The sequence below is a fragment of the Podospora bellae-mahoneyi genome, assembly GCF_035222275.1.
Source record: "Podospora bellae-mahoneyi strain CBS 112042 chromosome 1 map unlocalized CBS112042p_1, whole genome shotgun sequence".
Lineage (NCBI taxonomy): Eukaryota > Fungi > Ascomycota > Sordariomycetes > Sordariales > Podosporaceae > Podospora > Podospora bellae-mahoneyi.
This window is the reverse complement of record NW_026946359.1, coordinates 2,984,280-3,009,192: the sequence shown is the minus strand read 5'-3', so window position 1 is coordinate 3,009,192 and position 24,913 is coordinate 2,984,280. Positions and strand designations below refer to the sequence as shown.

Below are 24,913 nucleotides of genomic sequence, written 5' to 3'. Positions count from 1 at the left end.
TCCAACAACAGTCTTGGGTTTGGAGGACGGTTGCCAGATTTTCGTCCAAGCAAGTCCCTACCCACACTATGTGATGATAGTGTAGACCTCACGAACGACTCCCCCCTCATCCAGCCCTTTTCAGTTCCGTGTCGTCGTTTGTTGCTGGTGAGGGACGTCGGAGAGCCGCCCTTAGCAGTTGTGTCGATGTCGTTTCCAGGTTATCGACGACATTGTAGCGTAGGGGTATCGAATAAATCAAAAGGGTATCTTGCTCATCAACGCGATCACGAATTGATCAACTTGTTGCGCTTCTCCTTGCGCTTCAGCCTCTCCACCCGTTTCTTGTGCATCTTCTCGGCAATCTTTTCGTATCTTTCCTTCTCCTCCTTCGCTGCGCGCTTCGCCTTGAGGGCCTCCATTCGTGCCTGCAGATGTTCAGTTAGCTTGGACTGCCGACATATCCCAAGTTTGTGTAGAGCGATGCCCACCTTGCGCTCAGCCTCCTTTTCTTCCTTCATTTCCTTCTCCTTTGCCTTCATCGCTGCCTGGTCCGCTCTCAACTTGACGCGCGCCTCATACGAGGTCAAACCCTTGGTTGGGCGGAATGCCTTCTTTGGGGCATGCCATTGCTTGCCTGTGCTTGTTGTCAGCATTGTGATTTAGATTGGCCGTCGAGAAGAGGCTGAGAGATGGGAAATCGACAAACCATTTACGCGCATGCCCAAGGGCTTACTTGCCGTGGTCGCTGGCGCCGACGCCGTCGTGGTTTCTGTTGTTGTCGCAGACATTGTTGATAGAGACTGATGTGGGGAGGATGAAGCACTGAAGAAGGACGCAGCTCCTCACCTACAGGTCAGCTCTTGAAGGCGGTCAACACATCTCGAGATTCGAAAAATTTGGGCGGCAGAATTTCCAATCTTTTGTGGGGCAGCCGTTTCCCTTGTGGGGCCCCCTGGTCCCAGATCTCTTGGCGAAGCATGTTGAAAGCCACATGTGGCTGTGCTCGTCCGCGGTACCCCTGCTTTCATCTCGCGCGATGTACGTAATCCGTAATTACGCTTTTCCAAACGACCGCAATTTCGTTCAGCAAACAATTCCATCGCCAATCCCAAAGTTCTTTCCATGTTCCGCAGCTCCGTTGCTTTTTTGCAGGGATCGATCGAAGTCATTCTCCACCACGGCGCGGAAGCGCGGGGTGAATGCGACGGCACCAGTCACGGAGCGGGCATCGAGTGGTGTTGGCCTTGTGGAGGGGTTCATGGTCTTGCTTTTCTCAATATTGAAACATGCAGCTCGATTCGAGGATTCCGTGGGTTGTTTAGTATTATTGTACGAATTATTGTTCGCAGCAATTCCCCAGGGAAATGAGAGCCATGTGTCAACATGGCCCCTCGAGATTCCTCTTAGCAGAGCCCTTTTATATGACTAGGAATACTCAGAAACACCCGACATTACTTTCATCAACTTGGCATTCCATGACAGCCAACGACTGCGCAGTTCTGGCGCAAGGCCAGAACCATGTTCAAAATTCTAGTTTGAGCCTGTTCAGTTTTTCAGACCTGACCGCTCTCGCCCGGACTGGTTCGGCTTGGGTGTACAAAGCTTTGAGGCATTTCCTCGATGCCCTTTGCAAATAAACAAACGACAACCAACGAAAGTGTCCCTGTCTGACGAACAGGAGCATCCTTTGAGTTCGAGACGAACAGACTTTGGGTGTTCGTGGAATGGTACGCCAGTGACTTTCCGAGATGAGAGACCACAGCCGGCCCAGCCTTGTGTGGTTGTCACTTGTCAGCAACAATGGATGAGGCTTCGGGCTGTCAAACCATAAGCCCCGCCTGACATGTCATCCCCGCCAACTGTCCGGATGACAGGTGATGTTGTCCTGACACTCCTGCGAGCGAGATGGTGGTGCACGCATGCAGCAACTCGGTGTCGCCATCTGGGCCTTACGGCGTCCGGCTGAATGTGAGTGGCGCATGCAGAAAGATCCGTGCCCACCTGGCTAGTCGGGCGTTTCGAGCTCACAGTGGACGACGAGATCGATCTAGCGACAGGGTCTAGCGTCGGCCTTCTGCAGGCCTAGGGAGTTCTATCCAGAATCGAACAGCGCATCAAAACAGCAACCTTTGAGCAACCAGGAGGAACCAAGCTCAGGGACCGATTGCATGCAGTAGTCGCGGGCGCCACCCAGGGCCTATGTCCGGTTCAAAGGCCGATCTGTATGACTGTCGAAGCGAGCCAGCATTCAATCATTGAGAGAGATGCATCAAACCTCAGATCGTGAGTGGAATCAAGTCTGACCACAAGGCTGATATAGCCAGGCCAGATAAAATGTTCCAGCACCTCAACCTGCTTCGTGATAGTTAGTGATCAGGGCTTGGTTTGCCCTTCTTCTCTGTACTCTGCCACTTGACAGCATCAGAGGTAGAGAAGGCTCGATGTTCCTAGCCCTTCACCGCTCCCCGGTATGCACACACACCAGACGGCGGCGTTTATGCAGGAAGATACACAGTGTGTGCGAAATCCGGCTTACTGTCACTTGGCCAGGGGCATTCAGGAACGCTCCATCACCTGGCCTGTGAGCCGGCATCCCGGCTGTTATTTTGCGGGTCACAGGGACTTGGCCTCTTGTAATCATGAACAATAGCGGGGTATTGAACGCGACAGTGATGAGGCGCAGACGGTCGCGTAGCTCTCCATCTAATAATCCGGGGCGCTGCGATACAGGCAATACGAAATTGACTCGGGCACAGAACAATGGAGATGGCATCAAGAAGAGGGAGAGCGGCATCTGAGCGCCAGATTTCAGTGGCGGGATCTTCGAGATTCATCCGAGCAGTCATCTGTCCATAGGAGGAGCCTGGCAATCACAGGTGGTTGAGACAGGATCTAGGGTAGCAATCCGTAGTTTGGATACCTGTTCCTGAAGAAGCACATATGCAAGTGACTTGTCCGTTGCTGTACGCGATCCCCTCTCCGTTGCGACTGTGTGTAGCATCGGCCTCCAAGAAGGGAGTTGAAGGCGTGGAGGACTCTGTTGCCGTGGGATGATTGGTGGTTGAACTGGAGGTTGCTCGGCATTACTGTGTTGGTACGGAGGATAGGATAAGATACGGACGGTAGGTGTCAATGCCGGGGACAGTGGCTGCTCTGACCTTGCTCTCATCATACGCAGTGTTTTGTTTAGTTATTGTCTGTTTATCTCCAGGTACTTGAAGCAAAACAGCAATCAGTTTTGGGGTAAATCAGATGAACAGCACAGCGAGCCTGTGTTCGGTTCATATCCATCCTGGACCCACCCTGCCCCAAACCTGTCCTTTGCTCCGCTCCCGCGCGCGCCCAGGCTCACCACGGTATGAGCTCCAGGGGTTGGCACTGTTTGCACTCACGCACTCTCGGGCACACGCAACAACGCTAGGCCCCCACCCGCAGTTTTCTCTCTGGTTGTGTTGTGTGCTCGGTTCACCTCGCCCTCTCTTTTACCACTCCCAATCTCCATCCTCTTTTCCTGCGTCCTTCTTCCTCACCACCGCCCGTCGCTCTGTCGACCCCCCCCCTCCCCCCAAAACTTGGTTCAATTCCGGTGGCAGATCTCGAGATTTGCGCTGGGTTGACCGTCCACTCCTTTAAAAAACACCTCATCGCCTTGGATTCGTCTGGGAAAAACAGCGTTTTGCTGCTTCATTGTTTGTTCGCTGCTCTTTCCAGTGCCCTTTGCAGCCATTCCGAGATCCCGATTGACGGTGAGTCTGCCTCCTCTTTGAGAGGAACTCAATTGCTTTTGTTTACTCCTGCGCTTCGCAATCGCTTCAATTGCCTCGATGGCTTCTTGTCACGATTGATTGTTCTAACACGCTGTTTGTGTCCGGTGGTTCCGGTCATTGCTGACCCCCATTTAGATCTCAGGTTGCAAACTGTCTTTAATCATTTAATTTTCACGACCAGACGTCCAACCCAACCAGCCCGGTTGGGTCCTAGATCGCACAGCTCGGTACTCATCAATCTTGCCGAGCGATCGCTTTTACTCTCGACGACGTCCACATGTCAGTTGCTTGGGACTGACCCTGCCATTCGTTTCTGGTGCCGCAGAGCGGCTTTGAAAAGATGGCAACCACATTCGGTTCCGACATGATGGTCGATGCTCCCACGGCCGATGGCCTCAACAACCTCACGATGCTTCGGCTTGCGGATTCCACAAACCCCGACGCTATGGGTCCCCACGATGATTACTCTTCCAGCCCACAGACATCGCCGAGAACGATTCCGCCTCCTCCGAACCCGCCATTCGTGTTTCCAGCACGACCTTCATCCTCTTCGGCTTCGGCCCCATCCACCTTCTCGCGCGCTACTGGGAGACGGCCGCGATCTGCGATAGAGCCTCATATCGCCGGGTTGGATTTGACTAAAGAGATTGACAATTCCAAGCCTCGAACGCCAGCGCTTCCCAATTTCTCGTTCAACCCTGGCGCCTCTTTGACGTCCACCCTCAGTCCCGAAAGCGCCTACCTCAGCCCTGCGCAGTCACCTTCTGCTCCCAGCTCTCCAAGAACAGCTGCTACCCGACCTGGTGGCCACGGACATCGTCGGGGCGGAAGCGAATTTGTTGGAGGAAAGCTTCGTGACGGGGAGGCCATCACGATCACCAATGTCAGCCCGACAAAACCAGAAAGCGGGATGGCCTCACCGATGTTGCAACCCACAAGACCACGGAGAGGTCACGCTCATCGTCGATCTGCCGCCATATCCAGCCACGATCTTTCCTCCATCATTCTGCCTCCACCACCGAACCCCAACTTGAGGGGAGGTAGCGCTCCTGCCAGCCCTGTTTTTCCGAATCGCCCCGGTGGACAGGACTTCCCGACTGCCGAGCAGGGCAGAAAATCGGAGCCAAACATTGGATCACCATCGGAGGCGCCCAATGACTCCACTGGTGTCCCGATGGCCGACGTGGAAGGTGACGCCAAGCCACCGGCCAGAAACCGTGTGGGATTTTCAGACACGTTGGAGTATATCCCCAGACCGCTTTCTTTGGTCTCCAGTGACGCCTCCAGCACGGCTACCGCCCGCCCTGGACACTCTGTCTCGGGCAGCATCTCTTCGCTCATCTCGCTCACTACCGGTGAGCGTGATTTCAGCACACCTTTCACATTCGGCGGCCCAGCTGCCAAAATGAGCGATAGCCGGCCCAGTACAGCTGGGGCGGTGTTGGAGAACACCTTGAATGCTCAGGAAGAGGAGCCTACTCCATCTTCGCCAAGGAGACGAGGATCAATCCCATTTTTGGGTGCCATCCCTCCTGTTCTTCCCCACAGTCCGGCAACACCCAGCCCAACTCGGTCTGGCAAGAAATGGGCCTTCTTTGGTCGCGAGGGTCGTGATTCACAGGCAACAGGATCACCCACACGCTTTCAAACAGAGAGCCCCCTCGCCTCCAGTTCTCACGTTAACTCGCCAGCTCCTGAGCGTGTTTCTGCGGAACAGTTTATGGACGACATGGCTCTTGAACCGGATGTGGTTTTGAACACCATGAAGCCACTCACCAAGAAGAGGAGCAAGAAGCAAAAGAAGGTCAAAACATGGGCTGGAACGATTCTTTCTCGCAAGTCCAAACATCGCTACGGAAAGCAAAAGAGGAGAACGCCAACCCCGCCTCCACCTCGGTTCCTGGAGGAAGTCGATGCTCTCCAGCAAGACTCGACCGATGCGCAAATCAACGTTCCGACCTTCACCGTCACCGAATCCCCGGATACAGGAGATTTCCAGTCTTGGACATTCCCCAAGCCTGTCTCTGTCCCTGATGAGGATATGTCGTACCAGATGATTGACCTTGATGCGGCTCTTGGTCCTTTCAATACGCCCCTGCCTCGAAACCCTGAGTGGGAGGCGGCGCAACGAGCCGGTGGCAACGTGAAGAAGCAGCTTCACAGCGCAGCCGGAATGAGCCGCTTCACTGGCCCGGGCATGCACTACCACCATCGCCGTGCGGAAAGCGCACCAGAAATGGTGCCTTTTGAAGGCGGTAGGCTTGGGTTCAGACGCTTTGGAAGCAGCTCCACCATGGCAGATGTGTTTGAGGAGGATGAAGAAGAAGAGGAGGACAGCGATTCCGGCAAGAGCTCCGCTGGACAATCTACACCGCTGGTTGAAACCCCTGTTGTGGAAAAGTCGGAGAGCACAAGCCTTGCCCCTGAAGCGAGACCTTCTCCAATCGTCCCTCAGGAGTCTCCCGCTGCTAGGACCTCTCAGGACGGCGAGCAAGGGAAGGCGTCCCTTAGTGTGGTGTCTGACTATACGATGGGCTCGGCGAATAGTGACACTCCGGACGCCGTCCCTGCCGTTGCACCGGGCACCCCGAGGAACTCTTCTTCGATTCACGGCGGTTACTCCGGATCCACCACACCATCCCCACGTCACGTTTCCCGTCCCAAGGATTTGGCGCCTGTCGATGTTGGGCCACTGAGCCTTCCGCCATCCTCGATGCCTCCCATCAGCCCCTTTTCCATGACGCAGTCATCGGCATTCCCATCTCCACGCACACCCATGTCGTACGACGCCCATCGGATCTCGACAGCGCCGTCATCCATCACGGAGGATAATTTCCAGTCGTTACTCTTGGGCGAGCCTGGTCCGGAAGTGCGCATCTCGGTAGATGATATTCCTTCGCTCACCAGCAGCAACTCGACCATGACGCGCGAAAGCTTGTTCCCCCAGCACCCCCAGGCAAGAAACCCGCCGTTGCACGACTTGCCACGGCCGGCTTCGTTCACTTCGACTGCCTTTGGGCGAAGGCGTTCCAGTCTGGCCAGCTTGAGCCGTTTGATTAGCAGCTCTCATGGCGAGCGGAGCAAGCTGTCAATGGAGGTTCCTCTGGACAGCGAACCAGAGCAGAAGTCCAAAGTCAGCAAAGCCAAGAGATTGAGCAGGATGGTGAAGTTCTGGAAGCCCAAGGATAACGAGGCGGCGTAAGCTGCATCGGCGTCTCGGCATACGCATCACACACAACTCTGATAGATGGCTTGATTATGAGGTCGCCATGATCAAGACTTTTATCTCGGGAATGAATCACAAGACAACAATTGGTACTCGTTCGTTACTTCGCGTGGCTTTTGAGTACTGGGAATTTATGTAGGATTATGACTTTGAGGGTGAGGTTTCTAATTCGGGGAGCATGGCGTTGTTTATCTTATTTTCTGTTCTTTTTTTGTGTTTGGTCGCATGAGAACCAGGTTGCATGGAAGTTGTAGATGAACATGATCTCAATTGCCAAAGGTTGCTTGTGTTTCTTTATGATTTTTTTTTTTTTTTTGCTGGAGGAGGCTAGGTAGGAGGGGAGGACATGATGGGTGATGGACATATGATTCACAAATTTGGGGGAGGACGATGGTTTTTGATTCTCTGGACATATCAAATGCGTACAATGTGTTCGACCATAGCGAGGTAGTTAGGGCGGTTCACGCATCTAATGCATGACGAGGTCGACGCAATGGTTTTGAGTTTTGTAGAGGTGTGGAAGGGACTCCTTGTGATGTGTATGTATGATCAGCCCGCTGGCACTCGGGGGGTTGGGATGCTGAAAACCATGCACTGTGCTCCGGGTTCCAGGGCGAGGTTTGGTACGGTGCCTCGGTAATTTGGGGCCGTTTGGTTCGGCAGTTTCAGCGGGTCCGATGCACGGAGGTGGTGTGGGTGTAGGTGGGTGCCCGTGCCGTGCCGTGTTCAGCTGAGCTGCTACCCGCGTGTGAGCTGAACCGTGACAGGTTTGGTTGGAGATTAGCAATCATCAACATTTATTTCTTGAAGACGACAACGACGACAAGTAGAGCCAAGATTCCCTCATAATCCATTCGCGAGCTTTTGTTTTCGGGATTAGGGTATTCGAACACCGACTGTTAGGGTTCTGTCACCAGCGCATCGCATCGCATTAGCTCGTCGCATACCGCATACCGCATACCGCATACCTCGTCGCATACGGCACCTCGATAGACTTCCACCCCCTTCCACCCTCCAGCCGACCTACGTGACGATATCCCCTCCTCCCACATAGAGTCAGAAGAAAATGTCCTCCCGATCAAAACCATCGTCCTCTTCAGCTGCAGGAGCTCGGGCGGCAATGCGCCGCCTGGCAAAAGAATACGCCTCCATCCAATCCCAACTGTCAGACGCCCCAAACGAAGAGATAGAACTCGGGATCGAACGCCTCGGCCCGCCCGACCAAACCGACTTGTTGCATTGGGAGGCGGTACTGAACGGGAGAGGGTTAGGGGGTGGATATGCTGGTTTGTCTTTCTTCCCTCTTTATCCCTTCCCCCCCCCCTTCCTTTACAGCCATATCCTGATCAAATGCTGAAATTTCGCGATGATAGATGGCAGGTGGTTACTAAAAATTACCATCCCCCCTACGTACCCCCTCTCCCCGCCGGAAATCAAGTTTGAAACCTCGATTGTCCATGCAAACGTGAAATTAGAGACCGGGGAGATATGTCTTGATTTACTAAAAGATGCCTGGAGCCCGGCGTATAGTGTGTTGGAGTGTGTAAAGGCAGTGAGGATGCTGCTTGATCATCCGGGGATTGACTCACCTCTCAACGTCGACGTTGCTGCGCTGCTCAGGGAGGGGGATGAGATTGGCGCGAGGGGGTTGGTGGAGCTTTGGATTGGGGATCAGCCTGGGGGGAGGTATGAGGGGAGTTAACTAACCTGGGAATGGGATAGGACAGGAGGAGGTCTGGATTAACGATATTGAATCGTAATAGCGCACGTTTCAGGAGTAGGATATGAGTTGGCTTTGAAAGAGATGTTGATCGTCAACTCTGGAACTCTCAAACTCTGGAAAATAATACAAGGGGGGCCTTCACATCATCTCTCATCCCGTTTTCTCTCGTAGCCCCATAATACCCCAATCATAAACTTGAATCATATCATGTGGTATCTGTACAACTTTCTAACGACTCAAAAAAGACAACCCGTCCCCCCTTGCTCGCCCCAAGTCTCCATGTATTCGTTTCGCAATTGAAAGCTTGAACACCAAACCCAGGTTCCCGTCCCGGCTTCAATGTCCTCTCTATGTTTTTGTAGACCGGCCTCCCCCTCCCCCATCCCTAACCTCCCGCATTTACATTTGATAAATGACTAAACCAAAAAAAGAAAAAAAATCGTATGAATGGTTTCTGCTTCAAATATCTCGTCTCTCTCTTCCTCTATACACACACACACACACACACACACACACACACACATGCACAACTACCCATTATAGCCCCTCACAGCTACACACCTCATCCCCCTTTCCCCAAAGTACTTTTCTCGGGACTTTTAAACCCAGTCCCATCCGCAGCTGCAGTGCTACTACCTTTCTTGTTTGCTGTATCTTGCAACGTTTCACTCATTGTAATGGTAGACCTGTCTTCCCGTTAGCAACAACATTCTCCCTCCCAAAAGAAATAAGGCAAAAAAAAAAAAAAAAAAAAAAGAAAATACCTTATAATTAGGCAACCCAAAAGGCTGCCACCCCAACCTCTTCGCCATCTTCGCAAACCCCTCCGTCTCGATCAGGTGGTAAAACGAAAAGGGCGGAAACATGGCCCCGTCCCGGTGCACGTCCGCCTTGACCAATAACGCCGCGCCCCCCACCCCGTCCAGCGGCACCGTCTCCTGCCTCAGCCCGTCTGTCTTGTGCATGTACGCCATCAGCGCCCGGTACGTGGCCATGTCGGCGTAACCCTCCAGCAAAATGTCGTCCGGCCCCATCTTCTTGGCCAGCTCCACCGCCGTCGGGCTGTCCTGCCAGTTGTTGAAGTCGTACGGCCTCTCGTCCATCGCCTTCTTCTCCGTGTTGTAGAACCGCTGGAAGCAGTTGGGCGCGATGACGGGCTTGTTGTGGGCGGCGAGGTCCTGGATCAGATCGGAGGGCGTCTCGATGACGTCGGCGTCGAGCCAGAGGACCCACGAGGTGGCCGGGCCGAGGGTGGTGAAAAGCAGCGAGTTGCGGGCTTTGGCCATGGCGGCGCGGCGGATCTTTTGGTTTTGGATCTTGTGCCGTTCGGCTTCGTCTTGGGATTGGAGAGGGGGGTCAAAGTCTTGTCGGAGGATGATGATGCTTTTGAACCGGTCTTTTTCCGGGCCCGACTTTTGTGTTTTGGCGATTTGCTTCTGGAGTTCGGTTGTGGCGGCGTTGCCCTCCTTTGTCTTGGGGAGGATGAAGCCCAGGGTGATTAGCTCGTGGGGGTAGGACAGCTTCAAGAGGTTGTCCCAGTACTGCTGGTAGAAGCGGGCCATGGGGGTGAGGAGGAGGATGTTCTCCCGGTTGCCCAGAGGGTCGCTGGTGATGGTGACATTGTTGAGGTTGTAGTGGGCGACGGGCGGCGCCTTTGGTTTCCCTCCTCCGGTCGACTTGCGGAATGGAGAGGTGGGTGGTGATAGCGGGTGAGATGCTGCGCTGGCTTTTCTGGAAGCAGAGAAATCAGGGGCCGAGGAGCCTATTAAAAAGTATAAGACAAGAATGGTGAAAACGGCGCCGATAGCGAGAGTGACTGGGCTCGCCTTCTTGAGGCGAACCGGCCCCAGTGGACGCGCCATGGGCTTAGATGTGATATGGGGAAACTCGGCGCATAGAGTTGGTCGTTGTTCGTCACCGTCTGTCGACTCGAACTTGCATCGAAGAAATTCCCAACGGGCGGCGCGCACCCAAAGGTGTTGGCTTGGCGAAATGAATCTCGATGGACGATGTTGAAACCACAGCCGCAGGATCGGAATTCCAGGTCGTGTCTTGGTGGTGGCCACTTGTTAGCTTGTTCGCTTGTTCGCCAAAGAACTGGCGATTCCTCGTCAATTGGAAAAAAATAATCCAAGCCGACGGGAGGTGGACGGATGGGGATCTGGCAAAGGCCAACTTCGAGAAGGACAAGTGCCTGGGTTTCTCTTAATTAATGGCAAGGGGCGGACTTGGCACTACTGCCAGGTAGGTACGTGTATGACCACCAGTGCTTAGAAGAGGGGCCCTTGATCGATCAGTGAACTGTGCGGTATGGATATTCAGTGAAGATAAAACCAAGTGTCTTATAATAGCGAGTCAGACAAAGCGTGGCCATGCTTCAGCCCCGAAGGTCAGCCTCCATCTCAGGGTCTGGCCGTTATAAAAAACATAAAAACCCAGGGACTGTTTGCAGTAACAGTCAGGGGCTTTGCTGGCGTGGAGAGTTGCCGTACCTAACGGCACTAAAACACCGTCATGCACACTGTCTGTGCACACTGTGGACCTGGCTGAGCTGCGTCACGGCAGGCAGCCTGAGCAGTGCGCCAGAGCCAGAGCTACAACGCAACTTGAACAAACTCCAGATCACAATCAACAGCTGTACAAGAAACAGATCGCCGACAAGCCTCAGCACCGACTCGTTCATCTTGTCGATCACGCCACCGTCACTCCAACATATTCTCGCACTCGTCCACAGGCTGCACCTCCTGCAATGTCGATAACACCCATCATCACCTTCAAGGCGGGCCTCTGCCAGGTCGACGTTCGTCTGGTCCTTCTTGTCTCGAGCTATCCCCCACTTTACTGACGACGCAACAGCACAACTCAAAGCCCTACAAGGTTGAGCCCGACTCCAGACCTGGCTATATCTATCTGTACTCGGAAGATGGTATGCTATGCCAATTACCCAGCTCTCCACCGACAAACACCAGCTAACACAAGCCATACCTAGACCTCATCCACTTTTGCTGGCGACCCAGAAATGTCCCCCTCGACGAGCCCGAGATTGATCTCGTCATGGTCCCAACCGATGGTCACTTCACCCCTTACAACACCCGCAACCCCACCGAGCCCTCAGCCAAGACCAACGGTCGCATCTTCGTCCTCAAGTTCACTTCATCCTCTCAGAGACACATCTTCTGGCTCCAGTCAAAGCCACAGGGGCAGAGCGGCGATCCCACCTGGTTCAGCCCCAGGGATCTCAAGATCGGAGAGATCGTCGACCAGCTCTTGCAGGGAGAGGAGGTGGATGTGACCCGTGAGCTGGCCTCGGTCCGCAACAACACCGACGACAGCCGACGTGATGACGAGGACGAGACGATGGAGGACGTTGAGGGGCACGGCGACGCCCATGCCCACCACCGCGGCGGCAGCGGAGGTGCCGGTCCTGGAGCAACTGGGGGAGATTTCCGGCAAGAGGGCGAGGACTCGAGAGACGGAGGTGCTGATGGTGCGAGAGCGTAGGTGTTGATACTCTATCCGCATGGCTTAATCATGATTTTCTGGCGCAAGAGGATAGACAAGCTTGCAGATAGCATGTACTTTCCTAGACTTGGCCAGCAAAGGGCCCTCAAAGAATGCGAATTCTGGCGTTTACTTTCCCGGTTATATCTGAGCACCAACGTTGGAGCAAGTGCTGATGTGTTGTCTTTTCACAGGGCAAGCAACAATGCAAACAACGACGCTGCCGATGCGGTGCGGAACTTCCTGGCCTCGATCCAGGCCAACCAGAAGCTCGGCGGGGGCGGTGGTCAGTCAGCTCAGGGCAAGCTTTATCCCCTGCTCAATGATCTTCTCGAACCATCGACTACAATCCCCATGCTCGACTCGGCGTCAGATGAATACGTCGACAACTTGCTGAGCTACCTCCCACCCATGGTACTGGTTCTCTCGCAGCAGGGTGAGAACGGGGATGACATTGACAAGGAGCCCAGTGCAGAGGCAGTAGAGGCTGCCAAGCAGGCCATGAGCTCCGGGCAGAAGCGCGCTCTCCTCAAAAAGGTGCTGCGCAGTCCTCAGTTTACGCAAAGTCTAGCAAGCCTAACATCAGCCCTCCGGGATGGCGGCCTGCCTACTGTCGCGGGTTCTTTGGGTATTGCGGTTGAGAACGGTGGTCTGGTGAGGGGCGGGTCTGTGCCGCTGGGTGGTGGTGATGCTGTTGAGGCTTTCGTTGAGGGGGTGAAGAAGACGGTGCAGAAGAAGTGAAGCTACGTCTTGATTTCTGGATTGGAGGCTCTTTAATAAAGGGAACGTTTATAGTCCTCTCGTCGAGAAACACGGACATGAATAGAATAGGGATGTGTAATGATAACAAGACTGTCCTTTGCACGGAACCAAGGGGTAGTAGAATGCGTAAATAAACAGTGCCAGCCCCGATCTCTTTCTTCTGGGCCACCAACCTCAATGTGGGGCCGTCGCGCCAAGGCCGCTGTACCCCAGGTTTCTTGTCGCAAGCGGCGCAACGTCATTTCAATGCTGGTTTCGACTGTTCAAAAAAACATTCCACGTCCTCGATTCTCTTTTCGCCTTTTACACAAACACCAAAACCATTTCTGACCACCACCCCATCCGTCAACATGGCCGCCGAAGCCGAATACTGGACGTTTCCAACTGACAAGGAGCTGTTTGATCAGGACGAGCGCATCTCGTTTTCGAAGCTGGACAACAAGTACATTGCCGTTCAGGACGACGGCACCGAATACGAGTTTGACGAGGGCCTGAGGCGCTGGATCCCTATCATCGACGAGGCGCTTATTGAGCAGCAGCAGAGGGGATACATGGTGCCCGGGGTGGATGATGATGATGGGTCGGCGCAGGGTGTGAAGAGGAAGATGGGGTATGGGGATGATAGAGAGGTAAGCTTGCCGCGAAGAGCGAACACACCACCATTTTTGCAACATCGGCTACGTGCTGTGTTTGTTTTCCTTTTTTTTTTTTCTCTCTCTTTTTTTTTTTTTTTTTCTTATCCTTCCTTCACTACCTACCTCCGTGATGATGTTTCTATACGCGAAGAGAAGAAAGACACCATATCACACCAGACAATCTGAGAACAATAAAGAAACTTTTTCGCCTCGATATACCCGTTCCTCTTTTCTGGATGATATCAAAGCACCACCATTATGCAACCCGAAGGACAGAACACTAACCATACCTTTACCTTTTCTTTCTTTTCCCCCCACAACAGGATTCCTCACAGAATGGCACCTCAACAAAAAGCAAAAAGAAGCAACGCCCGCCCCCGCAACCAAGGCAAAACACGGCCGTGTACGTCACTGGTCTTCCGTCGGACGCGACAGTCGAAGAAGTGGCCGAGTTGTTTTCGCGAAAGTGCGGGGTTATTGCCGAGGAGATTGACTCGGGGAGGCCGAGAATCAAGATGTACACGGACGGGGAGGGAAAGTTTAAGGGGGACGCGCTGGTGGTTTTTTTCAAGCCGCAGAGCGTGGAGATGGCGATTATGTTGCTGGATGACACGGATTTTCGATTTGGAGAGGGGGGGACGAAAATGAGGGTTCAGGCGGCGGATATGAGTTATAAGAGGGTGAAGTATGATGAGGAAAAGGGGGATGGGGAGGGGGGTAATGGGGGGGGAGGGGGGGTGAAACAGGAGGGGGGTAATAACAACAACAAGAAGGCCAGTCAGGATAAGCAAAAGATTATTAGAAAGACGCAGAAGTTATCGGCCAAGTTGGCGGATTGGTCGGATGAGGAGGAGGAAAAGGTGGGTGGGGGAGGGGGGAAGTGGGACAAGGTTGTCATTTTGAGGCACATGTTTACGCTGGAGGAGCTGGAGGAGGATCCAGCTGCGCTGTTGGACATCAAGGATGATATCAGGGAGGAGTGTGAGATGTTGGGGAAGGTGAACAATGTTATTTTGTATGATCAGGAGGAGGAGGGGATTGTGATGGTCAAGTTTGGGAGTCGGGAGGCGGCGGAGAAGTGTCTGAGCAAGATGCACGGGAGGAAGTTTGATGGGAGGACAGTGGAGGCGTTTTTTGCGACAGGGAGGGAGAGATTTAGGAAGAGTAGGGATGCTGGGGGGGAGGAGGGGGAGGAGAGTGAGTAGGGGTGGTTGGTTTGGGTAGGTGTAAGTGTTTTTGACCTTAGGGGCTAATCGACAGTAATTCCAAGAAAGATTCTTCTTGTCTAGTGGGGGCAGTGTTTAGGAAGAACTGGAAGACATGTCATTTGTTTCTGTCTGAATATGGAAGAGTCTCATATGGTAAGCTATCTAGACATGATAAGGCTGGTTTTTGCAAATAAATCTTTTCTTTGTCTTCATCTCGCCGTGAGAGCAGAACAGGCAGCGGGGGGTGTAAACATCATCAAGGGGATAACGGCGGGATGATATATTACTGTATTATTATTAAGAGCCTATCATCGGGCACATGCATTATCCCAAACGCCTGACACATGTCCTCCAAGAGGCTAGGTAGCTAGTTGCAGGTTCGCTACATGCAGCTGCACTGCTGCAGGCAGGTGTAAGCCGCGGCAGTGCCGGCGGTGATCACCACGCCGATGCTTTCTTTGCAAAAGACGCCCTCAGCTGTGCACTTTGCCGTGTCGGCCTGGATGGAGGCGGTGCCAAAGTCGCACCGCAAGGACCGGACGACAAGGTCTTGAGGGAGGGAGACGAGGGGCGAGGCGAGGGCATGTCGTTGGGCCAGGGCCAGGAGGGTGAGGAGGGTGAACTGGATGGTTTTTGTTAGTGGAAGGGGATGGCTGGAAGAAGGGGTGATTTACCTTCTTCATTTTTGAGCGGTGGACTTGGGAGATTTCTTGGGTTGGTGGGTGGGTTGTCCGAAGGAGGGTTAAGTGAGACCGAAACTGTCTTGGGACCCTTTTTATGTTCCGGCAGATCGGGGCGGTGATGTCAGGGTTTTTGATGAACCCGTCTTCATTCCAGCTGTGTTGGCTACCTTACCTAGTGTGTACATTCCTTCTGTTTCGGGGTATCTATCGACGAGACTCTGCCGGAAGCAATGGGAGTTGGGCTGATGCGATGGCTTCCGGCTGATAGCGGGAGGGTTTAAACTGTTCGCGGTATGGTTTTCAAATGGGCCGTGATTTGTCCAGTGTAGGTGAGAATTGGGCGGTGCTCAAGACCGCATCGTTGCAAACCAGCTGGTACACGGTCTGACGCTTTGTGAGCACCGACCCAGCGGGAAACTGGAAGCTGTGTTGAGAAGTTGAGCTACATGGCTTGGGAGAGAGTAGGGGAGAAAAATGCTGCCTTGTAGGCTGGCTCTGCCAGAGAAAGAGGTATACTCCCCTGTAGCGGTTATCCCCTCTGATGTCTATGACGTTGGTGTCTTTGATAGGCTCTTTGGTTTGAGTCTGTTGATTAACACAGCTGTGGTTTGTTCATCATGTCTCTTTGAATCTCGTTGCGGACCTTCAAGTGACAATCACGCGCTAGATGGACAGCACCAAGCCTTGTCTCGGTTCATCGGTGTGTTCAAGATAGCTTGCTACGCGGGAGTCATGTAGAAACCGTCCTCATCAACAGTGTGAAGATTGCGAGATTCTCATTGTACCGTAATTGTATGGGATTCAGGATAAGGTAACCAAGCGGTGCGGGAAAGTTGTTTGGCTTGGTGCTGTGTTATATTTCGGTTCGTATCACCTCTCGTTAGGCAGGTAACACACTAAGAAGGTTTGAAGATGATGCTGCTTTGCATTCTGATTGTTTCAAGCCCACGGAAGATTTTGACTTGAGAAGGACTGGTGAGACATAATGGAAGAATATAACGTTTAAGGGTGCCCTAACTCGATGATAACTCTCACCTTGGACAGAAATTTGCGGTCCAATATGCAGTGCTGTAGTATCAGACAAAGCAGATTATGAATTAATAACAAAACGCACATAGATTCCTAAGCTACTAAGCTGATGAGAGAAGCCACCAAATCAACCGATTAGGCTTCAAATACCGCAACAAACGCAAGCCACTATTACACACCATCAAAGCAGAAACATCCTTATTATTCCCACATCAACCTCTCTTTCATCAAAACCACCACCCCCTCAGCACCACAGCAGCTTCAAAGCGCCATATTCCTCTAATCAGCCCCTAAATACCACCGGCAGGCGGGTCGAGAATGACGTTGACGCGGCAGTAGCAGATCTCGAAGCAGACTTGCTCAGGGGCTTGATCCGTCGTAGTAGGTGTCCATTCCAGCTCTCCATCCAGAGTGCAGGAGATCCCATTGCGTGAGCAGAAGACGTTGGGGTCCCCACCACCAGGGACAGTCCCCGGTGAGCATTCGATCACGAACGGGGTGACAAGGTCTTGTCGTTTGGCCGGTGCCGAATCGGACATAACGGGCGAGGCAAGGGCCTGGTGAAATGCGGTGCCCATGGCGAGGACGGTGAGGAGGGAGAACTGGATAGGCATGCTAGATCAGAAAGTGGATATTGGCAGTTGCTACCTATCGAGGGACACACCTTCATTGTGCTGGACTTGGGCGAGAGGGCAAGAGAAAGCAAGCTGGGCAGGTTGTGATTAGATGGATTTTGTGGTGAGCTGATATTGTCGACTGAAGAGCTTGCAGGGTCCAAAAGTTCAGTCTGAATTTGAGTGTCTATGCGATCCCTTTATAGTTGTAGAGCTAAACGAATAACTGGACTCGTTTTCGGATGAACATAACGATGTTGAGACCCCCCGTTGCGGATACGGTGATTAGCTGTTGATCTGTCTTGTAGTTTCGGCCCGCATTGTGGTTCTCCTCGGTGGCTTATCTTCAAAGAGAGTTTGAAGAACTCGCCGGAGATGACAATGTCTTGCAGTCCGGTAACTGTGTTCCGAAGATCGCCAGTTTGCTTCAGGTTGGACCCGAAAGCTAAGAAATTATTCCGAAGTGTCTTGGATTTCTTGGGTCCGCCCAGGCAATTCGATGGAGAAGTGAAGATATCGGCGATGCTGATGATATCCATTTTGAATTACTACTGGTACGCCTCAGAAGAAAGAACCCACCTCAACCGTCACTTGATCAAGCGGGAGTGCAAGTCAAAGACTACAATTGGATGGAGATCAAATCCATTATCATGATCATATCGGCCAATCCAAACCATTATTGTCTCCAACTATAACCACAACGACCCCTCCCCCCCAAGTTTCTTCTTTCTAAATACGGCGCACCGGCCTCTCTGTGTCAAACAGGGGGTCGACTCCGGGGACAACATTCCTTCTGCATTGACACATGCTGACGCACCGTTCATCAAATTCGTGACCCCGAGCGTACTTGCATCTCGTTTCTCCATCTACATCACAATAAAAACGCTGCGGTGTACACCACAGGGCGGCGTTCCGAGCACGCCCAGGAACCGAAAAAGGCGAGCATTTGAGTTTCCAAGTAGAGGTAGTCGTGAATTCGTTCTGGTGATCCGGCTTGGATTGCGGTGACGAGTTGCCTGATTTGACGATCTCCAGTACCAAAAAGGCGGTCGTCACAAAGGCAAGGAGGTAGAACTGCCGAGTTTCTTGGGTCAGGAAAAATAAGCGAAGAGCGGAGCGGTGGTAGAAGGACATACAAACATCTTGATGAAGTCTCAATGAGGACTGAGTTATTAGTATCGTGGACAGGTGTTAGAAGTTAAGTTGAGACTTGATGAGATCAAGATGTCGGTAGCTATCTGCCTACCTCTATACCTAACTTCAACTTCTCATCTCGGGATGGGATTGAATGGGTCTTTATGGCATCTGGATCGCAAAAGATTGTTGTGGAAACACAAGGTAGGTTCCTTTATGCTCTTTGCTTTCAAGGCATTTCTCCTGAACACTTCAGGGGCCGCTGGAAATATTTCAGAACCTCCGGCCGCCATGAGATTCTCGGCGGAGAGGATGATATCTTGACACTTGCTCATTGTTGTTGAATCCGAGTCAGAACTTGGAGGAATGTGCCAGTGGCGATCATGGTGAGGAGCGAGAGCTTTGTGGGAAGATGAAAGATCTCGAACCTTGCAGGTCCCGTGAGCAGTTAAGGGGGCGAGACAGCGTGCTGATCAGCAGTTGTCTCATAACTCGGCCCGCATCGACTCTCTTTCTTCAATGAAGCGAAAAAGGCGGTGCCGTCTCCTGAATATTGGCAGACGTCAAACGTGAGATTTCCTTTCCCATCTCTGAAATACCTTGATGGTCGCCGAGTTGATGTGTCGTCCAAGGAGCTTGGGCCACTTTCCACCACAGCTCCCACACAGCAGTTTGATTGGTTACACCCACCCACTCATCAGTCGTTCAAACATCCAATCTGGAAATTCTTACCCATCTTACCTCTGAGAGGTTCACTCATGATTCTGCTTTCACAAGCCAATTCTAAAACCATGACAATTCAATTGAGACTAACTGGAGGCTTATCTCGAGCACTGCTCAGCAACGGGGTGCGGGGAGGTGTCAAGCTGTCAACATACCCTCATATTATTACCACCGCCCGAGCTCTCTCATCACTCACATCAACAACCACAACAACCACAACAATAACCAGACCACAAATCCTCAGACTAGGGAGTCATCAATCCTCACTTATACTAAGAGCAACTTATGCATCCAGACCCAATTCTCAAACCTCCACCAAAAACGTAGCACTCGAAGAGCAAGCGCTGCTCGCCGAAGCAGAAAAAGCCAAGGGTGGGCAGCAACAGCAACAGCAACAGCAGCAGCAGCAACAAGGCCACGGAAAAAAGGAAAAGACCGGTATGTCATCTCCCTCATCACCTTTCAACTGACACACATCAAAGCTGACACCCCCAACCAGAATACCCCGAACGCCTAATGATCTACCACGCCGGCACAGGCAGTAAGCCCCCCTCCCGCCTCCCCCACCTTATATCCTATCCCCATTTTAGCTAACCTCCCTATCAAAGAAACAACCTTCCTCGGCACCCTCCGCTTCGCAACCCTCCTCCTCTTCGCCGGCTTCGGCCTAGTCCTAACCCCCCACTACATCAAATCCGGCGCCCCCCCCCAGTACCCCCTCGCCTCCCTCGCCTGCGGCCTCATCCCTCTCCTCTACGTCGGCTACTTCACCACTCCCTTCGTGACCTTCATCCACCTCCGCCTGCCCCCCTACGCCCGCTGGTCGACCTCCATCCTCCAGCGTTTTGCCAAAACAGCCCCGCCAAACACCCAGGTCGACATCACCACCCTCAGCCTGACGGGGACGCCCCGCCACTCGTCCATGATGCTGTCTGATCTCAAGCCGACAAGGGAGCGCTTCGGCATGGTGAATTTCACGCGGGATACGACGGCGGTCAACGAGAAGAGGAAGTGGTGGAGGTGGAGGGCGGTGGGGAAGTTCAACATCCAGGAGGGGAATGAGAAGAATTGCAGGGCGGGGTGGGTTTGGAAGGATATCGCCGAGGGGATTGGGAGTAGGGCTGGGGAGAAGGGGGTGGGTGGTGGCGGGAAGAAGACTGGGCAGTGAGAGGGGAGAAAGGGGGCAGGGTTGTTGTATGACAGAAGGAATTTGTGCATGCGTGAATATGTTTTGAGAGGAGAAGCTGGCCGGGCGGAGGGGTTGTGACTGGAATGAAGAATGACGCTCCTCGATGGAACCAGTTGACCAGATATAGCAAAAACATTTGTATCATCAGCAGCTGGGTGGAACTACTTGGCCAAAAATTGCCAAATGTGACATTGAGAGATAAGGACGAACAAACGAAAAAGCAAAGCTACTCGCCATCCTACAAGTTACTCCGGACCTATCACCATTTTATGTACCCACTTTCCCCCACTCCGATATAACTCGCACACATTTCAACCTACAACCGTTGCATCTATTTCTTCATCCCCGCCAGATAAGCCGCATCCCCCCCCTCCCTCAACTTAGTCCCCTTCACAATCACCGCCTCCTCCATATCAACCTGATATTTCTTCATAGCCTGCTGATACTCTGGCACAAACGCCCCCAAGATCCTGATCGCCAACAGCGCAGCATTAGTCGAGTTATTGATACCCACCGTAGCAGTAGGGACGCCTCTCTGTTTCTTTGTCAGCCACCACCACCACCACCATCATCATCATCATCATCATCACCCAAAAGGTAGGGTACATACCGGCATCTGCACAATACTCAACAAACTATCAATCCCATCCAAGTGCGTAGCCTTGACCGGCACACCAATCACCGGCAGCGGCGTCTCAGAAGAGATCATACCCGGCAAGTGAGCCGCTCCACCGGCAGCAGCGATAATCACCTTGATGCCCTTGCCAGCCGCCTCGTCGGCCACCTTCATCATGTACTTTGGTGTGCGGTGGGCCGAGGTGATATCCAGAGCATAGGGGACGTTGAACTCCTTCAGGATGTCCAAGCCAGCTTTGAGGACGGGGAGGTCAGAGTCGGAGCCCATTGTTACCAGGACCAGGGGCTTGTCACTGGAGGCTGCCTCAGCAGACAGCTCTTGGGCCTCAACGTGGTTATCGGTAGCAGGTTCTACGGGGGCTTTTTCCGCAGGCTTGGCCGAGCCGTTAGTCTCCTGGGTAGGACGGAGAGTTTCCGAGGTGGCCTCGAGGCGGTCAAGTCTGATTTGGTCGACGAGATCGATAAAGGGCTTCGCCTTGGCCTCGAGCTCTTGGACTGAGCAGAATCCGGTGAGGGTGATGTGACCAATCTTACGACTAGGCTTGGACTCCTTGTTGTATAGGTGGAGATAGACGTCCATGTCGTCGTCGTATGTGCTCCGCGCCAGACCGGAGAGGTGGTGGTGAGAGTCTGGCTTGGCTCCACCGAGAATGTTCAGCATGATGGAGGACTGGACTCTGGGGATGAGCTTGTCCGGGACCGGGAGATCAAGAACAGCGTGGAGCTGAGCCTTGTACTGGGACATGTAAGGGACTGCCTCGATAGTGTAGTGGCCAGAGTTGTGAGGGCGAGGAGCAACCTCGTTGATCATGAGAGAAGCTGAAATCGTATTAGCTTGTTGCGTCAAGACTGATGGTGCAATGGCTTACCATCCTCGAGGAGAAACATCTCTACGGCAAAGACACCCCTCCCCCACAATGTGCTGATAACCTCGGTAGCAAGTTTCCTCGCCTTCTCACAGATATCCTCAGAGACGTCTCTTGGGGGCATGAACACCTTGGTGCAAATGCTGTCCTCGTGAATGGTCTCAACTGCCGGGTAGGCGACACAGTTCTTGAGCTTGCCGTCGCTGTCCTCTGTCCTGATGACCATAACAGCGAGCTCCTTGACGAAGGGAGCCCACTTCTCGGCATAAAGAGGCAGTGTTCCCAGAGCCTTGATCGCTTCCGCAAAATCATCCTCGCTGTCGACCTTGAAGTTTCCTCTTCCATCATAACTCCCCTTGCGAGCCTTGAGCATGAATGGGAAACCAAACTGCTTGCCAGCCTTTTTGAGCGAGTCAAGGGCGGCATCGCCAGACTCGATGGCTATTTGCTCAGCAATAGGGATCGTCTTGCCGCTGGACTTGAAGTGCTCCTTTTGGAGATACTTGTCCTGAATGAGACGGAGAGTTCTCCATGATGGGTGAATTGGTGGTCTGTGAGTAACAATCTCACCGTTGATCTCAACGGGGACGCCATTCTTCTCAATGTCCTCGAGCACCTCGGTGTCGACATGCTCAATCTCAACTGAGAGATAGTCAGAGCGGGCAGCGAGCTCTTTGATGCGCCCGGGGTCCTTGAAAGAGCCAACAACGTGGCGGTTGGTGTTGTGCGCCTGCTTGGCCGGCGCATTGTGTTCGTCCAAAATGGCAATGTCGATTCCCAGCGGGTTCGCGGCCTCGCAAAGCATGCGGCCCAACTGCCCTCCACCTAGCAGGCCGATGACAGTGTTTCCTTCGTTCATATCGTCGTCGTCGTCTTCTTCTTCTTCTTCTTCTTGCCCCTCCTCTGGTTTGGTTGTTGTTGGTGTTGTCTGGTAGGGTTCGTCGGGTTCCTGGATCTCCTCAAGCTTCTTTTTCCTGCCACTCAACGCTCTTCTTAGTTTGGTCAGTGACAGCCTATGGCCCATCGACTTGAGGGCGTTGGGACGGGGAGCCGGATCCATACTAGCTAAACCTTATACTTCGGTTGAATGACTCGAATTTGATGTCACCGTGCCCTGTAAAGTCCTCGATTGCTGAATCCTGATGCTTGATATGGCGGGGTGAACCTCGTCACCGAGGGGCAAAAATACTTTCGGCCAATCAGAGCACTCAAAATGCCCGCTGTCAGTCTCTGATCCCCCACATTCGCGGGGAAAATCTGGAGTTTTGTCAACTGAACTCCTGCAACTTTTTTCACGAACAGATTCAGAGTTTCCCCTGAGCTGGGTCAATGAGCACACCTGCTATCGGAGAACAGTGCATTCACTACCTTAGCATAGCGCCCATTATCCTACCATCTTACCAGTTTGTAGACCTTGACTCACCTAGGTGAGCTTCAACTGTGTAAGTCTGAGGTGGGGTAAACCAAGGCTCACGAAAGACTCACTCACCATCAGATGAAGTCGTAGCATTAGAGATCTTATTGAAACTAAATCAATTGAATTATTCAAAATGGCGAACCCACTGAACCAAGAGTTCATACAGTAAGCTGGCCCTCATCACTCACTTACTCGCTTACACCCCTGTCCTCGCTCATAGCTTGTAAGCCATCCACATCTTGTAGATACACTCACTTACACCACCATCTTCACATAAACCAGTCCCCTCAAACTCTTCGAGGTTGCCAAAAATGAGAAACGTCTATTACACACCTCCGCCCCCATGGTGCGGTACAGCAAGGCAAGCCTCCTCTCACTATCCCACAACAACCCCTATTCTAACCCCTTTACCAGCTCGCCTTCCGCCAAACAGCCCACCACTACGGCACCGACCTCTGCTGGACCCCCATGATCCTCGCCAAAGAATTCAACCGCAACAAATTCGCCCGTGACAGCGACTTCACCATCTCCACCGCCGGCCCCCAACCACCAACCATCGTCCAATTCGGCGCCAACGTCCCCCAAGAACTTGCCCGAGCCTCCTCTCTCGTCGTCCCATTCGCCTCCGGAGTAGACCTCAACTGCGGCTGTCCCCAATCATGGGCCTGCTCCTCCACCCTCGGCGCCGCCCTCATGGAAAAGCGAGAACTAGTCCGCGACATCGTCCTCGAAACTCGATCCCAACTCCACCAAGACGGCTGGGATGTCTCAGGGTTAGAAAAGGATATCAACAGCCCCAAAGGCAGGAGCGTCAGCATTAAGATACGAGTTCACAAAGATCTCCGGTACGTCTCCTACCCCCCCCCTTCCCCTTTTCCACCTCATCCTAACCCCCCCGTTTAGAAAAACCATCGACTTCATAACCACCCTCCTCGCCCCCTGCTCCCTCACCACCACCCGACCAATCGACTTCCTCACCATCCACCCCCGAACCCGCCAAACCCCCTCCTCCACCCCCATCAACGTCGAGTCCCTCTCCATCCTAACCTCCACCTTCGGAACTCAAGTCCCCATCCTCCTCTCAGGCGACGTCTTCACCCTCGACTCCCTCCCATTCACCTCCCCCTTCCACAACACCCTTTCCTCCTCTTCTTCCCCACCAGAGCATAACATCCCCCACCTCTCCGGCCTAATGTCCGCCCGCGCCCTCCTCGCAAACCCAGCCCTCTTCTCCGGCAGAAACTCCTGCCCCTGGGAGGCAGTCGAATACTTCCTCAACAAAACAATCAAAGCGCCCATGCCCTTCAAGCTCGTCCTGCACCACATCAACGAGATGTGCTCCCCAGGCATGGGCCCAAGCCAAAAAGACAAGGTCGCCTTGCTGAACAAGCAGGAGAGGGCAGAGTTGATGAAGGTCGGGGACATGGTTGAGCTGATTGACTTTCTCGAGGAGAAGAAGCCCGGTGGGATAGGGAGGATGTGAATATATATTCAACATTTTTTTAAAAAAAATAAAACGGGTACAAAGGTTCAAACACTATTTATTGAAACTTTTGTCAAAATAATGATACTTACTCCTGCCGCCACCATCCAAATATCACTCACCACACACACACAGACCGATACACACAACGGACAACACATATATCATCTCTCAAACCATAGAGATTCTGCCTAACTACAATCCCCCATTCCACATCGCCTATTAGCATTGAAATAGAAGGAGAGGTAAGAGATGAAACGGAGAGAAAAAAAAAGAAAAAAAAGAAAAAAAGGAAAAAAAAAAAAAAGAGGGATATCAAAATATATAAAAAAAAA

General features: G+C 52.8%; 12 protein-coding genes across 12 annotated transcripts; 6 read left to right on the top strand and 6 right to left on the bottom strand.

Moving 5' to 3' along the window:
* Positions 1-266: 266 nt before the first annotated feature.
* On the bottom strand, positions 267-1,087 carry CGR1_1 (rRNA-processing protein cgr1; the record flags this gene model as incomplete). The annotated part of the gene is made up of 3 exons (XM_062874213.1): positions 689-1,087; positions 471-616; positions 267-407 (listed from the first exon to the last, which is right to left on the bottom strand). The coding sequence occupies exons 1-3, from the start codon at positions 768-770 to the stop codon at positions 267-269; spliced, it is 369 nt and encodes a 122-aa protein (XP_062737325.1). The 5' UTR covers positions 771-1,087.
* Positions 1,088-4,089: 3,002 nt separating this feature from the next.
* QC761_109250 (uncharacterized protein) lies at positions 4,090-6,951 on the top strand (the record flags this gene model as incomplete). Its single annotated transcript, XM_062874212.1, has 1 exon — positions 4,090-6,951. The coding sequence occupies one exon, from the start codon at positions 4,090-4,092 to the stop codon at positions 6,949-6,951; it is 2,862 nt and encodes a 953-aa protein (XP_062737324.1).
* Positions 6,952-8,041: 1,090 nt separating this feature from the next.
* Positions 8,042-8,871, top strand: PEX4 (E2 ubiquitin-protein ligase peroxin 4; the record flags this gene model as incomplete). The annotated part of the gene is made up of 2 exons (XM_062874211.1): positions 8,042-8,261; positions 8,349-8,871. The coding sequence occupies 2 exons, from the start codon at positions 8,042-8,044 to the stop codon at positions 8,675-8,677; spliced, it is 549 nt and encodes a 182-aa protein (XP_062737323.1). The 3' UTR covers positions 8,678-8,871.
* Positions 8,797-11,134, bottom strand: MNN9 (Golgi mannosyltransferase complex subunit). Its single transcript, XM_062874210.1, has 2 exons — positions 9,463-11,134; positions 8,797-9,384 (listed from the first exon to the last, which is right to left on the bottom strand). The coding sequence occupies exons 1-2, from the start codon at positions 10,558-10,560 to the stop codon at positions 9,364-9,366; spliced, it is 1,119 nt and encodes a 372-aa protein (XP_062737322.1). The 5' UTR covers positions 10,561-11,134; the 3' UTR covers positions 8,797-9,363.
* A 33-nt stretch (positions 11,135-11,167) lies between these two features.
* QC761_109220 (uncharacterized protein) lies at positions 11,168-13,166 on the top strand. The gene is made up of 4 exons (XM_062874209.1): positions 11,168-11,498; positions 11,555-11,624; positions 11,688-12,195; positions 12,394-13,166. The coding sequence occupies exons 1-4, from the start codon at positions 11,448-11,450 to the stop codon at positions 12,938-12,940; spliced, it is 1,176 nt and encodes a 391-aa protein (XP_062737321.1). The 5' UTR covers positions 11,168-11,447; the 3' UTR covers positions 12,941-13,166.
* A 60-nt stretch (positions 13,167-13,226) lies between these two features.
* On the top strand, positions 13,227-15,048 carry QC761_109200 (uncharacterized protein). Its single transcript, XM_062874208.1, has 2 exons — positions 13,227-13,590; positions 13,920-15,048. The coding sequence occupies exons 1-2, from the start codon at positions 13,312-13,314 to the stop codon at positions 14,799-14,801; spliced, it is 1,161 nt and encodes a 386-aa protein (XP_062737320.1). The 5' UTR covers positions 13,227-13,311; the 3' UTR covers positions 14,802-15,048.
* QC761_109189 (uncharacterized protein) lies at positions 14,909-15,824 on the bottom strand. The gene is made up of 2 exons (XM_062874207.1): positions 15,479-15,824; positions 14,909-15,426 (listed from the first exon to the last, which is right to left on the bottom strand). Exons 1-2 carry the CDS (start codon positions 15,485-15,487, stop codon positions 15,187-15,189), a joined length of 249 nt encoding a protein of 82 aa, XP_062737319.1. The 5' UTR covers positions 15,488-15,824; the 3' UTR covers positions 14,909-15,186.
* A 767-nt stretch (positions 15,825-16,591) lies between these two features.
* QC761_109180 (uncharacterized protein) lies at positions 16,592-17,186 on the bottom strand (the record flags this gene model as incomplete). Its single annotated transcript, XM_062874206.1, has 2 exons — positions 16,592-17,118; positions 17,181-17,186. The coding sequence occupies 2 exons, from the start codon at positions 17,184-17,186 to the stop codon at positions 16,807-16,809; spliced, it is 318 nt and encodes a 105-aa protein (XP_062737318.1). The 3' UTR covers positions 16,592-16,806.
* A 673-nt stretch (positions 17,187-17,859) lies between these two features.
* Positions 17,860-18,867, bottom strand: QC761_109175 (uncharacterized protein; the record flags this gene model as incomplete). Its single annotated transcript, XM_062874205.1, has 2 exons — positions 18,267-18,867; positions 17,860-18,204 (listed from the first exon to the last, which is right to left on the bottom strand). Exons 1-2 carry the CDS (start codon positions 18,270-18,272, stop codon positions 17,860-17,862), a joined length of 351 nt encoding a protein of 116 aa, XP_062737317.1. The 5' UTR covers positions 18,273-18,867.
* QC761_109170 (uncharacterized protein) lies at positions 18,810-20,155 on the top strand (the record flags this gene model as incomplete). The annotated part of the gene is made up of 3 exons (XM_062874204.1): positions 18,810-19,425; positions 19,487-19,528; positions 19,596-20,155. Exons 1-3 carry the CDS (start codon positions 19,023-19,025, stop codon positions 20,153-20,155), a joined length of 1,005 nt encoding a protein of 334 aa, XP_062737316.1. The 5' UTR covers positions 18,810-19,022.
* Positions 19,717-23,163, bottom strand: QC761_109160 (uncharacterized protein). The gene is made up of 3 exons (XM_062874203.1): positions 21,682-23,163; positions 20,787-21,631; positions 19,717-20,711 (listed from the first exon to the last, which is right to left on the bottom strand). Exons 1-3 carry the CDS (start codon positions 22,736-22,738, stop codon positions 20,508-20,510), a joined length of 2,106 nt encoding a protein of 701 aa, XP_062737315.1. The 5' UTR covers positions 22,739-23,163; the 3' UTR covers positions 19,717-20,507.
* Positions 22,965-24,654, top strand: DUS4 (tRNA dihydrouridine synthase). Its single transcript, XM_062874202.1, has 4 exons — positions 22,965-23,260; positions 23,378-23,441; positions 23,510-23,940; positions 23,999-24,654. Exons 1-4 carry the CDS (start codon positions 23,229-23,231, stop codon positions 24,576-24,578), a joined length of 1,107 nt encoding a protein of 368 aa, XP_062737314.1. The 5' UTR covers positions 22,965-23,228; the 3' UTR covers positions 24,579-24,654.
* Positions 24,655-24,913: the final 259 nt, after the last annotated feature.